This window comes from Equus quagga, chromosome 5 (genome assembly GCF_021613505.1).
Source record: "Equus quagga isolate Etosha38 chromosome 5, UCLA_HA_Equagga_1.0, whole genome shotgun sequence".
In the NCBI taxonomy this organism is placed as follows: domain Eukaryota; kingdom Metazoa; phylum Chordata; class Mammalia; order Perissodactyla; family Equidae; genus Equus; species Equus quagga.
Window position 1 is genome coordinate 111,748,642 of NC_060271.1, and position 14,511 is coordinate 111,763,152.

Genomic DNA, 14,511 nt, shown 5'->3' on the forward strand with positions numbered 1-14,511 from the left:
TGTCTATTTATTCACAAGCTATTATCACTTAGCCAGTGGACAACCAGTTTGAAAAAGGTACTTAATATGGCTTCATTTGTTACTCAGACACAAAACTTTAATATTTCTTTCTTAAACCCACATTATAGAGGCAGAATGGTCAATTCTGAACACCCTGGTTAGCATTGTACCAGCTTACTATTCTTTGTTCTAGCGCTCAGACCTCCCTTACTTTGCTCTTTTTTTCCCATGTGCTTGATCACTTTGTAGTGTATATGCAGTTTACTTATTAGTTCATTGCTTAAAAAAAAAATGGAGATATATTTTTGTTCGCTGGCATAGCCCCAGCACCTAGAACAGTAGCTGGTACCTAGTATACACTTAATAAATATCTGTCAAATGAATGAAAGAATGAGGATGCTTTTTAAAAGACAAGGCTTTAGGGAGGGATTTTCATCATGGTTTGGAGGCCTAATTAGCCATGACTAACCAGATTCTGTGAGCCAATGATGCTCCTGTGTTGCTGGGCTTCTTCGAGGTCCCTGTTGGACAAGCATCATCATTCTATTGTGTGTCCATGATGGAAAGCACAGTGAGCTCTAGAGAAGTCTGATGTCCCCAACTCCACTTGTTGTCATGCAAGCTCGCACTCAACCTGGATGCCCAACTGGGAGAGCACAGCTGCTCCTGGCCGAGAGCAGCATGCAAACAGGAACGTCAATGGAGTGATGCCAAGTCAGAAACCAGGAGGCACTTATCCATGAGGGTCAGGGAACGGATGTGACACTTAGGTATCTGACTGTCACAAGTTTCCCTATTCTTCTCCCACTCATACACATTCTGCTGATGAAGAAACTAAATCCTGAGTCAGCTTGTAAATGGGATGATAAATATTTCTCCTAGGAACTGAAATTGCACAATAAAAAAATGAAAAAAAGAGCAAAAGAATTCTGATTTTTTAAAACAAACAGATAAGATAAATTGGGATATATAACAACGAGCCGAGTGAAAGAAGTAAAAAGTCTCCTTTGCTTTTCTACACAAGATATAAGCTTTGGAAAGAAAGTGGTGGGAGGAGACAAAATGTAGTCATGAGAAAAAAGGCAAGCACAGAGGAGGCAGTCGATCAAAGGGTCTTACTCCCCCACACTTTTCTGATACCCACGTGCGGGACTTGGGAAAACATCCTGTGCATTATATTACATATGGCACGTGATGCCCCGTACTATATCCATAAAGGATAACGATGTTATATTATTTAAATACAAAAACATAATTCTCTATATGTATTATTTACTGATTTATCCCCGATTCCTCTCTTGGATTGTAGGCTCCATGTAGACGAGAACTGGGTATGTTTCGCCCTCAGAAGAGTAACAGTGCCTGGCACAAAGCAGGCCCTCTGTAACTGCTAGTTGAGTGAATGAATAAATGAATAACTAGCTACTCACTCACCACTTACTTCCCACTCCACATGAACTTCGAGTCACACTGTTGTTCTTTATCTCACGTGGGAGACGCAAGGTGTTTCTCCCTCCCCTCCCAGGCACATGCTCCCAGAGCACCACGTACCGAAGGGAAAGGAAGGAGCCAGTGGTGCTGTTTTTATTTCTATAGAATCTGCTGTGCTACTTGATACTGGAGGCAGCTCGTGTTGACAGAGGATGCCTCTTCATTGTGTTTCAACAACTGTGACTAGATGCTGACAACTCTCCATGCCGTGGGAAATCAGGGAAGAGACTTCCTTCTCTCAGCTAGCCAGGGTTCACGTAGCCCTGCTTAGAGCATTGTATGCCAGCCCTAGCGTCCACATGGCTTTGGCTGCTTTAACCAGAAGTTCAGAAGAAAGTTGGTGGAAGGGCATAAAGTAAGAGTGCCAGTCGCTTCTCAATGTTAATTCAAGTACTATGCACCTCAGCTCCATAGCTGAATCCCAATCACATGGGCTGGTTCTATCCTACACCACAGCCAGTGGTAGAGTCAGGACATACTGCTACTGCCACAAGTTTCAGACTAAGTCCAACAAAAGAAAATTTGGACCAGTTTAATACAATGGATTAGGCTCATAAAAAACGAAAGCTTTGCAAAGCTTATTCTAGAAAGAGAACAGCATGCCTAATAATTAGGGAGATTTCTGGTTACACTGCTATATATCAACACAATATTATAAATTACCTATTTTATTACTTGTAAAATTGTCCAGTTTCTGAAGTAAAAATATATGGACCAAGTATCAAAGAAAGTATACTAAAGTATAGTAATTTACAAAGCACTAGAAGTTTTCTACAAACACATTTTCAAATTTAAGTCTTCAAATAAATGCCTAACAAAATTAGAACTGAAACTAAATTAGAGTGATTATGTAACTCTCCAGTTGCCAAAATCAGTATTTAAAAAGATACAGAATTAAAGAAAACTCACTAAGTATAAAAGACAAAATAAATATGAACCTATTTATATCAGTATATTCTTCTGGAACAATAGCTTTGACTAGTGAGCGCTGGAGATGACTTACGTTTCTTCGAAACATAGTGTTTGCATGGCACAACCATCAGCAGTTATAACTCGAAGCATTTTTCAGCAAAGGAAGCCTTTACCATCCCTGCATGGAGCTAACTGAGCAAGCAAAGCTGCAGCTTTCTGGAATACAGGGAAACGCGAATTCTGCAAATCGGTTTTATCAGATGGGTTCCCACTCTATCCCTCCACCACGGAATGCAGGGATCTCTCCAGAAGAATGTATGCCTTCACGCAATGTCTTTTTTAAGAGCTCTAAATACAAAATTAATGTAAAACTCGAACCACTGAAACATGGAGTCCTTGTAAATCTCTTATGGCTACATTTTTACGATGTTTTTCTCCATTTTCCAACTTCTGATCACTTCCAAACCCCTCAAAGTCTGCTTGCTCAAGTCCCACTCGGCACTATCTCTCTTTCACTTGAAGCCAAATCTGGCATCAATGTTTTGTCTGCTCAGCAGGAGAGCAATTTCAACAATCTCCTGCTTTTTATAAGATCAGTTTATTCCTCCCAATATAATAATTAGTTTCAGATGAACCTGGTCACTGCTCCTCGGCTTGATTCCATTGTGGTATGAGCAAGGAGAGTAGGCACTTCCTGTTGCACCATTTTTTAGAGCAATGCATTTGGGTACCATCACAGGCCAGAACAGAACCTTCACAATTTACTTCTTTAAGACATAGCTGGGTTTTGATAACCTAGATTCTTAAAGAGATGGATTGAAATTATAATTTTGGGAATCTTTTCAGTTTACTTTTAAAAAGGTTCAGGTGAATTATTCCTCAATTTATGAAACTATAATAAGACATAGGGAACATAAATCCTATGAATATAACCAATACTGTTTATCACCGTAAACATACAGAGGTTGCAAACAGGAAACCAACAGTGTTATCTTAATATCTTACAACTTAAGTAGCTTTTAGGATATAAAAAATACTGATAGGTAAGAAAAAATACTGGCTTAGAGCTAAGGATATCAGAGGAATGACTCCGGAAAAATCTTTGCTGACAATGGTACAGAGAAAAATCAAGCAAGATAATTTTATAAGCCGAGTGATAGGAGGAGCTATATGAAGCATAATCAAATCTGGCAGAGCCTCGAGTTACATCAGAGAGGGTGCCACACTTCTCCTCCAGGTCTCCCAAGTACACCTAAAATCATTACCTCCTGCACATTTTGATTCATTAATTCAGTACCAGTAGTGGAATCACCTGAGTATTTTCACCCTCATAACCTTAGGTTATCCTGTTTGTAAATCTCAGCAACCCCTGAGCTGTGATTTCAGGGAGGAGTCACCTTGATGTATACACGCTTTGAGGCCTTAAATTCTGAGTACCTCTTAGTGTCTTAGAGTCTTTGCCCGTTCAAATAGAAAGCAACCTTCTCTCTGCTTATAGTGCAATAATTACATGATTTCCTACAGTTTATCTTACCTTCACATGTACGGCCATCTGCAGAGAGTGAGAAACCCTGCTCACAGACACAGTGAAAAGAACCATCTGTGTTGAGACACTCTCCATGAGGACCACAGACTCCAGGCTGTTCACATTCATTAGTATCTGAAATTGAAAAGAGTTCCAAAAGCTTGAAAAAAAAAATCTGTTGTCTTTTCATATGATATCAGACAGACACACAGTGAGCAAAAGCTATTGCAAAATGGTCAGACATTTATTTTGTGGCACAACTACACCATTTGTGCATACACCAGACCACATGACAAGTTGAACTGTCGTGACAGAGAAACGAGGTTGAATCATATGAAATAGCCAACGTTCAACCATTTGCAACATACAAAAAAGGTCATTTCATGGGTTCAACCCAAAGGTAGCCTTTGTTTAGACATATTGAAGGCTTGAGGCATAGTGGAGTCTCTAAGAGAATAAACAACTCCTTTGCGAAATATTCTTCATCAGTGAGAACTCTGTGTTCTCCTCGGTCCTCTCCCACCGCTATGCACACAACTCTGTTGTAGCCTGCAGCATCTCGTCATGTCCATGCCTATCTATCTCCAGGATGCGAACTTCTTAAGAGTAAGGCTGAACATGTCTTATTTAAAAGGTTTGGTTCATAAATGGCACTTCGCAAATGTCTGCTGAATATATAAATGAAACAGATCCCAATCTATATTTCTTTGAAAATGGACAAAAGAAATAAAATGAAAGAAAAAGAAGGCATTTTAGGCTAGGGAACCTCTTATTATTTGCACAGCTTTGTGACGACAAAATTAGTGAATGAGGGTCAAGAGCTTAGCACGAGTTCCTAACACACAACTAAGGGTCAAAACGTGGTAGCTAGTATTATTAAGTCTCATGAACAAATCACGCTATAGTTAAAACTTGTGCTGACTGTCTTATACTCTGCTTGTCCTCAATGAAGAGTGATTATGCTCCCCACGGCCAGGGTCATCATGCACACCCAATGACTGATAACGCACAAGGTGTTTGGCCTAAGTGAAATGTTTTTTCAAACCAATCCTAATTATGTTGGCTAACAGTGCTCAAGTTGACAACATAAGGGATCCTGGAGAATAGTTCACCTATTCACATTGGTACTGACACATGCAACTGCCTACTTGCACTGCGTTTTAATTGTTTTACTCATCTGTGTCCCTCATTACACTGATTGCTCCTTGAGAACTGCAAATTTTGACTGAGTCCTCAACTCCTAGTACAGCACATTAATAGTGTATTAGTAATGTTTGGCCACCACCAAATTTCACAGTTACGTTCCTTCTCTACTAAATGAACAGTGGTTGGTTAAGGTTCTCTTAGTTAATTGGGATCATAAAAACTATCCTTCGTACCATCCAGGCAGTAGCCCTACTAAGGTCATTTTCCTATCTTCCTCAAGTCTCCTAGGCTCTCCTTTATCTCTTACTAAAGAGGTCCTCAACTGATCCTCTTAGAAGTCCGTCTTTAGTTAAAAACATTTACTGAGTGCCTCCTATGAGCAGGTTGAATAGGATGGGTCCCCTGCCACTATGAAGTCCACAATATAAAAAGGGAGGCAAGAGCCAACATGAGTAACTGCAAAGCTTAACGGGAACATGAAAAAGGCACAGAGTACAAGCCCTTCCTAGTGACCTCTAGAACACGCTCAGCCATCAACCCTGCAGTTCTCCTCTATAAAGTCACCCCTCTCCCTGCATCCAGGAACTCCTGGGGCTTTTCTTTTTGCCTTGTTGATCTCATTGTACAACAAGAATTCTGGCAATATCACTGATGTATCCATCTCTGTATATTAATCCTGAGCTCTTTACCCTTCCATCTGGGTATAATTCAGACTTCTAGCAGGAACTACTCATATTTTCTTAACAATTCTCCTATTCTTGTTATTGTTATTCATTTTAAAATATTTCAAGGAAAGGCAATGAATCATTTTCTACTTGACTATTTCTCAATATGATTTCACTCTGTGAAATTCTTCACTTCTTTTATAAAATCTCTGATATCTTCTATGTTTGTTCTCTACCTACTGATAATACCTTAGATTGGTCATCTTTTTTTTAACTCTGACCGTCTCTTAGCCTTTAGTTCCATTCTTTCTTTCCAAACTGCTGCCTAGAGTTAGCTCTACCTGGGCAATAAGGTGCCATAAGGTTCCACGGGCCTGGAGATCAAGCCCAAGGTCTACATCCATCTTGCGGAGTCCTAGAGGTTAACCAAGACCTCCTTCTTATTTTATCCTATGCCTCAATGTGGCCCTTTAAAAGCTGCCAGCTTTGCAACCTGGCATAGGGAATAATGTGCATAAAGTTCCTGCTTTAAGAGAAGTCATTGATTAACAAATAATTGTCTAAAAAGTTTGATGACAGGAACTGAAGACGAATTCCCAGACTTTTTTCCAGGAAACCACTAAGAAAGAACAACATGAATATCTGGAACTAGAGAAACATATGCATTCAATTTGGGTTGTACTTACTGAGGCATTTCTAAACTATGCTGCTAGTAACTCAGCTGAAAGCCAGACTATATTTAAGTTGGGTTTCTTTCATGGGTCCGAGATTCCACAGAAATTCACAATCTGGCATGCGTAAGTCAAAATGTGAAACTAAAGTGTATTCTGAATCTCAAATGTAGGCTGCCACATTCCTAAAGAGATTATTAACATGGAATTTCCATGCTGTCTGTATATCACCGTTAATTTTCCTGGGGGAAAAGACTCTTAGACTTCCAATTGAAAATGTCTTACTGAATATGGAACCATCTTCAAATTATTAGATAAGGTTTAAAGTTTAAGCCTGTCACACACTGTTATTCAACTATGTCCCACGGTTATGAGCATTGTCATGAATTTTCAGTATTAAAACCAACCCTGAAATCTATGCCTATGTACAGAATGCTGCCATGATCATGGGATTAGACAGAAGTAAGCTACTAACTTCAGGCAGAGTGAGAGATCACAAGGCTGCCTCCAGTGACACAGCAAAAAGACATGACTCAAAACAAGTTGAGTGTACGTGCCATTATATACAGCCCCTAATCCGAGAAGGCGCATGATAAAGCAAATTCTTAGATGATGTTCTTTCTTTTTTTTTTTAAGATTGGCACCTGAGCTAACAACTCCTGCCAATCTTTTTTTTTTTTTCCCCTGCTTTTTCTCCCCAAATCCCCCCAGTACCCAGTTGTATATTTTAGTTGTGGGTCCTTCTAGTTGTGGCATGTGGGACACCGCCTCAACGTGGCCTGACAAGCAGTGCCATGCCGCATCCAGGATCTGAACCAGCGAAACCCTGGGCCACCTAAGTGGAGTGCGGGAACTTACCCACTCAGCCACGGGGCCAGCCCCAATAATATTCTTTAAACAGTACTAAAACCTGTCTCAGGAATGTTTATCATTCATTCAGAATTAAGTTTTCAAGCAGATATTAATTTATTCTGGAAAACAGGAATCACTAATGGGATAGAGAAGGAAGTCAATTTAATAATGATTTATAGTCAATATACATGTTTGGAGCAGTCACATATTTGAGTTGATACCAAATCATAAATTTAATGAGTTGAGAGAAGATAGTAGCACAATTAATGAATCATATGACTAAATTAGTTCCTTGTGAATTAACTCTAGAAGTTTATAAAATCTGCAATATGAAATCATGGTCTATTTATACAAGACGTGGTTTTGCCTCCATTCAGTCAAAAAGTTGTGACAAGAGAGGAATTAGAAAAGAAAGTATTGCTTTAAGTCCAAATGTCTGAAATAAAAACAGGATTCAGGTGGGTTTTTCTAGGCGTCCCTTGGCATTTTTATATAAATCAAGATTCATTTTGTTAAGATGTAAAAGTCCCAAAATGGAAATATTCTCACAAATTTATAATTCAAATGCTTCTCTTATACTGCATTAAATCCAAGCGCATTTGATTTCTGTATCAGAATTCACCTTAATGTGTTCTGATGGCAACTAAATATATGATATGAAATGAGGTACACTGCAGTATATTGAAATCTCAAGATCAGTAAGGGAATTAATTTTAAAAGGTCTTGAGGCAAAGGCCCTCAGTGACATAGAGTGGGGTGTGGCTAATGATGTGGATATAGGATGTCATATTATCCCAGTACCGCACCTTAGAGAGGAGACACCATCTTCCCTTTCAAGAACACAGTAACATGGGACACATGAGAGGAGACATGATTGATGACAATCCAGAATTAAAAGTCATACATGTCCAGTAGCAGGAGATAAAGAAAAACAACTCCCCAAATCCTTTATTTATATGCACTCTGGGAAACACTACATAGTTCCATAATGGTGGAGGAACAATAAGAAAGAAATATTTACCCAAGTATCAGAAATAAATAAGTGTAAAGGTAAATATAAGTGTGAGTTTTCAACTGAGAAAATAGGCATGGATTTATTAAGACTAATCAATATAGGCAAACTTGCGGGGCAGCCAGGTGTAGCTAAAAATGTTGACACGAAGGATCTGGACAATCTGATTTTTGAGTCCCAGCATCAACAATAACTCAATGTGTTACACTGGGAAAAAACACAACCTCACTGTCTTCTTTCTTTTGGCTATAAATGCAATGATAATTGGTTTGGCAACACAGGTAAGAGTAGTGGGAAAAGATCATGGGTTCAGAGCTCAGCTCTATTGCTTATTAGGGAGAAGCAAGCTAATTAACTTCTCTGAGCCTCATTCCTTGTTCACAAAATAGGTGTAAGAAAAGCTACCTCCTAAATGCTCTACAAATTAAATGAGGCACCTACAGTAATCAGCACACAGTAGGTATTCCATTAAAGCTGCTGTTGTGATTGGTGCCGTGTTCTTATTAGTACCCTGTGTTCACTGTACCGCTGTTTGAGAGAGTCAATGTGATGGCACTTTGAAAAATATAAAATCCTGTCCTCTATAATTTTGATCAAATTAATGAGGTTTTCTAGGAAGAGAAATAGCTGGATACTGGATAAAACAGGGATCAGGAAAAGGACAGACAAATATCAGCTGTGGGACAAAATGAAATATGCCCATAAAGGATATAAAAAAGCTAGAATTTAGAATCAAATACCAAGGTTGGCCCATGGAAGGAACAGTAAAGTACCAGAGAAGCATGCAAAGCTAGGACACAGTTCCAAAATGCCTAAGTTTCAGTTAACACGGTGCAGGGTAAAGCAAGAACTTCCTGTATTTGCTGTAGACCCAAGAAAGATATTTTAATAATATGAATTGCCATAGCTCATTCACATATAAAGTGGTAAAACCACAGACTATCATCAGGAAGCATCAAGGAACTGAATAACTATGTAAATTCTGACAGAAAAATAAAGAGAGAATTACCTTGACATCCTTTGTTGTCATTTAGCTGGAATCCATCTGGACACGTACAATCGTATGACCCTTCAGTATTAATGCAGTCACCTCCCTGGCAAACACTATTGTCCTCCAAGCATTCGTTAATATCTACGAGTCAATTTAAAAAATTTAAAAGACGAAATAACCTACATTACGGAAATTAACCATTTTCCTATTTACATACAAAAATCACATAAATGAACATTATTTTATATCTCTCATAACATAATTTTAAATGGATGATACCTTTTAACTTTCAGAGTTTTTTAAAAATGAAACGTTGTGAAAGGATTTTAGCTTTGAATAATGTATAAACTGAAGCTTTAATATCAAATGAAATTAATTGGAAGAGGAAAGTCAAAATTCTATAACAAACAATAATTTACTTGGTTATGTTCTCGAGGATGATAGAGAATGAAAATATTCTTTACATATGTATTGTTAAGAATATCTTGAGCATCTGTTTATACAAGATCCTCTATTACACATTATTGGAAAAATTTAAAAGTATTGGCATGGTCCCTGCCCCTAAAGAGAAATGATTGTTCAAAAAAACCAAATTCTATGAATAAAAATAAACATATAAAATATCAAATTGCTTTAAAAGTCTCAAAAAATTTACTTGTCAAAACAATAGTATCAACTTCAGGTGTCACATGAATTTAAAGCAGAGATATCACTAAGGTCAAAGGTGGCTTCATGCAACAGAAGGAATTTACTTGGAGTCTTGACAGCAGGGTGGAACGTGAAGGAGGGGCAGGAAGAGGAGCTTCTGGCAGGAGAGGGAACGTCAAGATCAAAAGCCTCCTTGAAGTCACTGACTCAGTAGCTATCACAAACAGGTTTGATGTCGCCTGGATTTTTTCATGTATCTATTTATAGCATATGTGCAACTAAAAATGGTTTACATAACCAATAACGAGTTTTGACGGTGAGCATGTGAGGCTATTAATGACCCCCTCCCTGCGTGAATGCCAGGCGGATCTCTCACGAGGGCTGTTTATTACCACAATTACTCCTGGTCAGGGCTCATTATTTCTAACGCACTCCATGAGTCCTTCTTCTGTTGTCTGTGCAGCGTTTAAATTATTAACACTGAAGAAAGCTAAGACATAAAACCTTGTTTTCTCAGAATTTATATTGTGGCATTTCTTGCAAATAATTATGATTGCTGCTAAAACATATGAGAAGCTCCAGGAACAAGTGAACATGGAGACTATTGTAGTCTCTCTTATTCTCTTTGCTGTTTGGTTAAAATATGGGGACACCAAAGTAATTTTTCCTCATAGAATCCAATCGACCAATTAACTGGCTTCTGAACCATTCATGGGATAACTAAAAGGGAAATAAGAAAGTACCTTATAATTTCTTTGCAGCAAAAGAAAAAGAAATTATGATATTCACCCAGATTTAAAATGTTTCTGACTACGACTCTAAAATGTAAAACATACCTGATGTGACTTTGTCACAACTAAAGCAGGTTATCACTTTTTCTTCTGTTTATCTAACTTCACTGAAGTAAAATTTACACACAATACATGCAGCTAATTTTAAGAAACCAGTTCAACGACTTTTGACAAATGAAGATATGTCCTTGTGACGACAATCACAATCAAGGTATAGGCATTTCTTTAGCAATTTATATCTGTTGGGATCCACTGTTGGATTCTTAAGTCATTGCAAATGCAATCATTTTAAGGAAAAGATGAGATATCTTTGTAAGAGTGTCATCCTGTAGTGATAAACATAAAGCTTGGTGATGTTTTCCCTTGACTCTTTTTTCCACTCTGACCTTAAGATCTCCATTCCTATTAACTCCATGCCTTGGGAGTGATAATTGCTGTGGAAAAAGACAGTAAAGGAACCACAACGCACAATTAAGATAATAGAATGGAGGAATAAGTGTCTCCTATGAAATTTGAGTATGCCATCAAACGTTTTATTCACCAGTTAACTGACACTTGGTATATCAAGATTTCTTAAAGTGGAACTAAGGTTAATTGAGAATAGGCTTTCAAATACGAATTCCGTGAAAATAGTTCTTAAGCCCCAACTCTCTGCTAATTTCATGATTTTGAATAGTGATTGTGCCAAATGGGGATAAATTCTAGTCTACTGTTGTTTATGAATCTTTTCCATAAAAGACATACTAAATAAATAAACTGGACCAACCATCACCAAAAAAATAAAGGTCTGTTTTGTTTGTCTTTTACCAAAACCAAAAGGTTTCCTTGTGCCTCTGTTTCTGGCTGCTTCTGCTCAGCACAGCATTTTTGAGATTCATCCAAAATCTGTTTTTGTGTTGTTGTGTGTATCAATAGCTCTCTTCTCTTTATTGCCAAGTAGCATTCTATTGTATGAAGGTACCACATTTGTTCACCTATTCACCTTTTGATGAGTATTTGGATTGTTTACAGTTTGGCTACTACGAATAAAGTTTTGATAAACATTCATGTGTAAGTCTTTGTGTGAACATATGCTTTCATTTTCCTTGAGTAAATACCTAGGGATAGAATGGCTGGGTCATATTGTAGGTTTAACTTTTGAAGAAATTGTTTTCTAAAGTGGCTGTACCATTTCACATCCCCACAGGCAGGGTACGAGAGTTCTAATTGTTCCACATTGATTCTAACAGCTCCAGAGCTATCCTAATGGGGGTTGAGTGGGACAATCCTTTTTACCTTTCTGTGCTCTGTAGGAAACTGAGATAACGAAGTGAGAAAAGGCCTATTTGAGCATTAAGGTTAAGTGAAAAATCTCAATTCCAAAATGATCAAGGAGAATCCTGAGAATATGAATTTCAGCAACAAGAGAAGCACTCCATTATCTAAATGTTTGCCTCAGTATAATTAGTTTTGCTCACACCACTTTAAAGTAACTTGCTTGTCATTCATTTTCAAAAATTTAAGAGGAATAACGTATGTGAGGAAAAAGCAGCATTATTTTAAGTGTTTATAAATAATTGTATAGATTTTAAAACTCAGTGCATTACATTGAAGTCTGGCTTAGTTTAAAATGTTTTTGCAAGACCCTGATCTGTCTTCAAAAGCAAAAACAGAGTAGGTTGAACATTGAGAGAGCCCAACCTGGGACTGCCCTGCACCATCACCAAGAGTGGTGTGAAAGATAGATTCCTACGAGGAGCTGGGTAACAGGCTTTAAGGAAGGCATCAGTCAATCTTGGTCACCTCTCCACTGAGAATGCATTTGTCAATGTCACCAATGATCTCCACCTTGCTAAATCCCCTGGTCAATTCTTAGTGCTCATCTTACCAAGCAGCAATGTTTGACACAGTTCAACACTCCCTCCTCTTTTAAATACTTTCTTTTCTTGGATTCTGGTTTCCTTCCTTCGCCCCTGCCACTTTCGCTCAATTCCCTTTGCTTACTCCTAGGCACCTCCTCACTTCTAAAGAGGAACCAAGATTCAGTCTTTGAACCTCTTCTCTCTTCTAGCTCATCCAATTTTCTGGCTGTAAACACTGTCTATATGCTGACGACTCCTAGCTCAGAACATCCCCCCTGTATTACAAATGCATGGGCCCAACTGCCTTTCAGAAATCTTCATTTGGATACTCATTATTGGCATCACAAATTTAAAGTACCCAATTTGGGCTCCTAAGGTCTTCTATAAAGCCCACCTCAGGACCTTTGCATCTGCTATGCCTTTGAACAGAATGCTCTTCCCATAAATAATCAAACGCCATCATCTCAGGGAAGCCTCTGCTTGGCTCTTTAAGATCACTACCCTCCCTCCCTTGGCACCCTCCAGTAGACCTCACTTTATTTTTCTCTGTAACATTTATTGCCATTTAACAAACTACATATTTTACTTATTTATCATGTTTATTGGTATCTCCCTCACTAAAATGTAAGCCCCACAAGAGCAGGAATTTTTGTCTGTTTGGTTTACTGCTGTATATCCTGTATCTAAAACAGCACCTGGCACATAATTTGCACTCAAATATTTGTTGAACAAATGCACAATGAATAAGTGAATGATTCTAACTCGGAAAGAAATGTCAGAAGGAAAGATATACTAGCTCGTCCTCCCACTTTTTTTTTGATTTGGTCCACAGAGAAATGACCAAGAGAGAACGGCCCCAGGAAGACAGTAAATCACAAATGTTCTTAGCCTTTGCAGGGGAGTAGCACGGAGCAACTAGAGCAAGGGGCTGGGGAAGGTGCTACAGTAGGCATGGAAGTGGGGATTGTGCCTGAAAGGGGAACAAGTTGGAGGCAGGGCCTCTGAAAGCTGAGATGCCAAGACCTCTAATACCCAGGACAAGAGAGGCCACCCATCATCACAGACCAAGTGGCTACTGAGCATGCTGGAGTAAGAAGCACACAGAAATTAGCACAATATTTGAGATTCTGACTCTAGGAGAAGGCTGGCAGGACTGCAGGATAACAGTATAAGAAACTAATGTCTTTGCCAGAGTTATTAGAGGAAAATTACACATGTAAATATAAAAGCCAACAAGAAAGATGGCTCTTCCTCCCACAGCTGTGAGAGGCATGTGACCAGTCACAGCTCAGTTAGTTACAACTAAATAGCACTGAGGAGGGTCAGAAACAGGACTAGTTGGGAATTAGCAGGCTGAAGTGCTAATATAGTTTCAAAGGGAGCTCTGAATTGGTTGAGTGGACTCCAGTCCTATTTATAACCCAGAAAATGAGGGAAATTAGCCCTGACTTTAAGAGTAATGGGCCTGATTATATACTCCCAAAGAAGCTTTCTTACGGAACATATATATTAATAATGACAAGTAAGTTAACTAAAAAGTTTTTCTTTGGCTTTTCGCGGAGTGGATATTTTTAGAATAAAAATCTTGGACTTCTGAGGAGATAATTACACATTAAAACAGCCAAAATAGAGGAACATGCCTTCAAACGAGGACCCACTACCCAAGACTTACTCAACGGCCTGGTTACCCAGGAATTAGGGCAGAAGAGATGCTGGTGCTCAGTTTAGGTTTTCAGGGTCTTACTTTGTTCCTTGCCATCTACTTACTTCTTTTTATTAATTAATTATTGCAGTGACATTGGTTTATAATGCTATGTAAATTTCAGGTGCACATCATTATATTTTGATTTCTATGTAGATGACATCATGTTAATCACCCAAACACTAATTACATCGTGTTAATCACCCAAACACTAATTACATCATGTTAATCACCCAAACACTAATTACATCATGTTAATCACCC

General features: G+C 38.4%; 1 protein-coding gene across 10 annotated transcripts in view; it reads right to left on the minus strand.

The window, feature by feature from the left end:
• Positions 1-14,511, minus strand: part of LTBP1 (latent transforming growth factor beta binding protein 1) — a 383,440-nt gene that overhangs the window by 70,740 nt on the left and 298,189 nt on the right. For all 10 annotated transcript variants that reach the window (XM_046660943.1, XM_046660948.1, XM_046660942.1 and 7 more), the window contains 2 exons: positions 9,284-9,406; positions 3,938-4,063 (listed from right to left, as the gene is read on the minus strand). In XM_046660943.1, the coding sequence (XP_046516899.1) occupies positions 3,938-4,063; positions 9,284-9,406 (249 nt within the window). The remainder of the gene's footprint in view (positions 1-3,937; positions 4,064-9,283; positions 9,407-14,511) is intronic.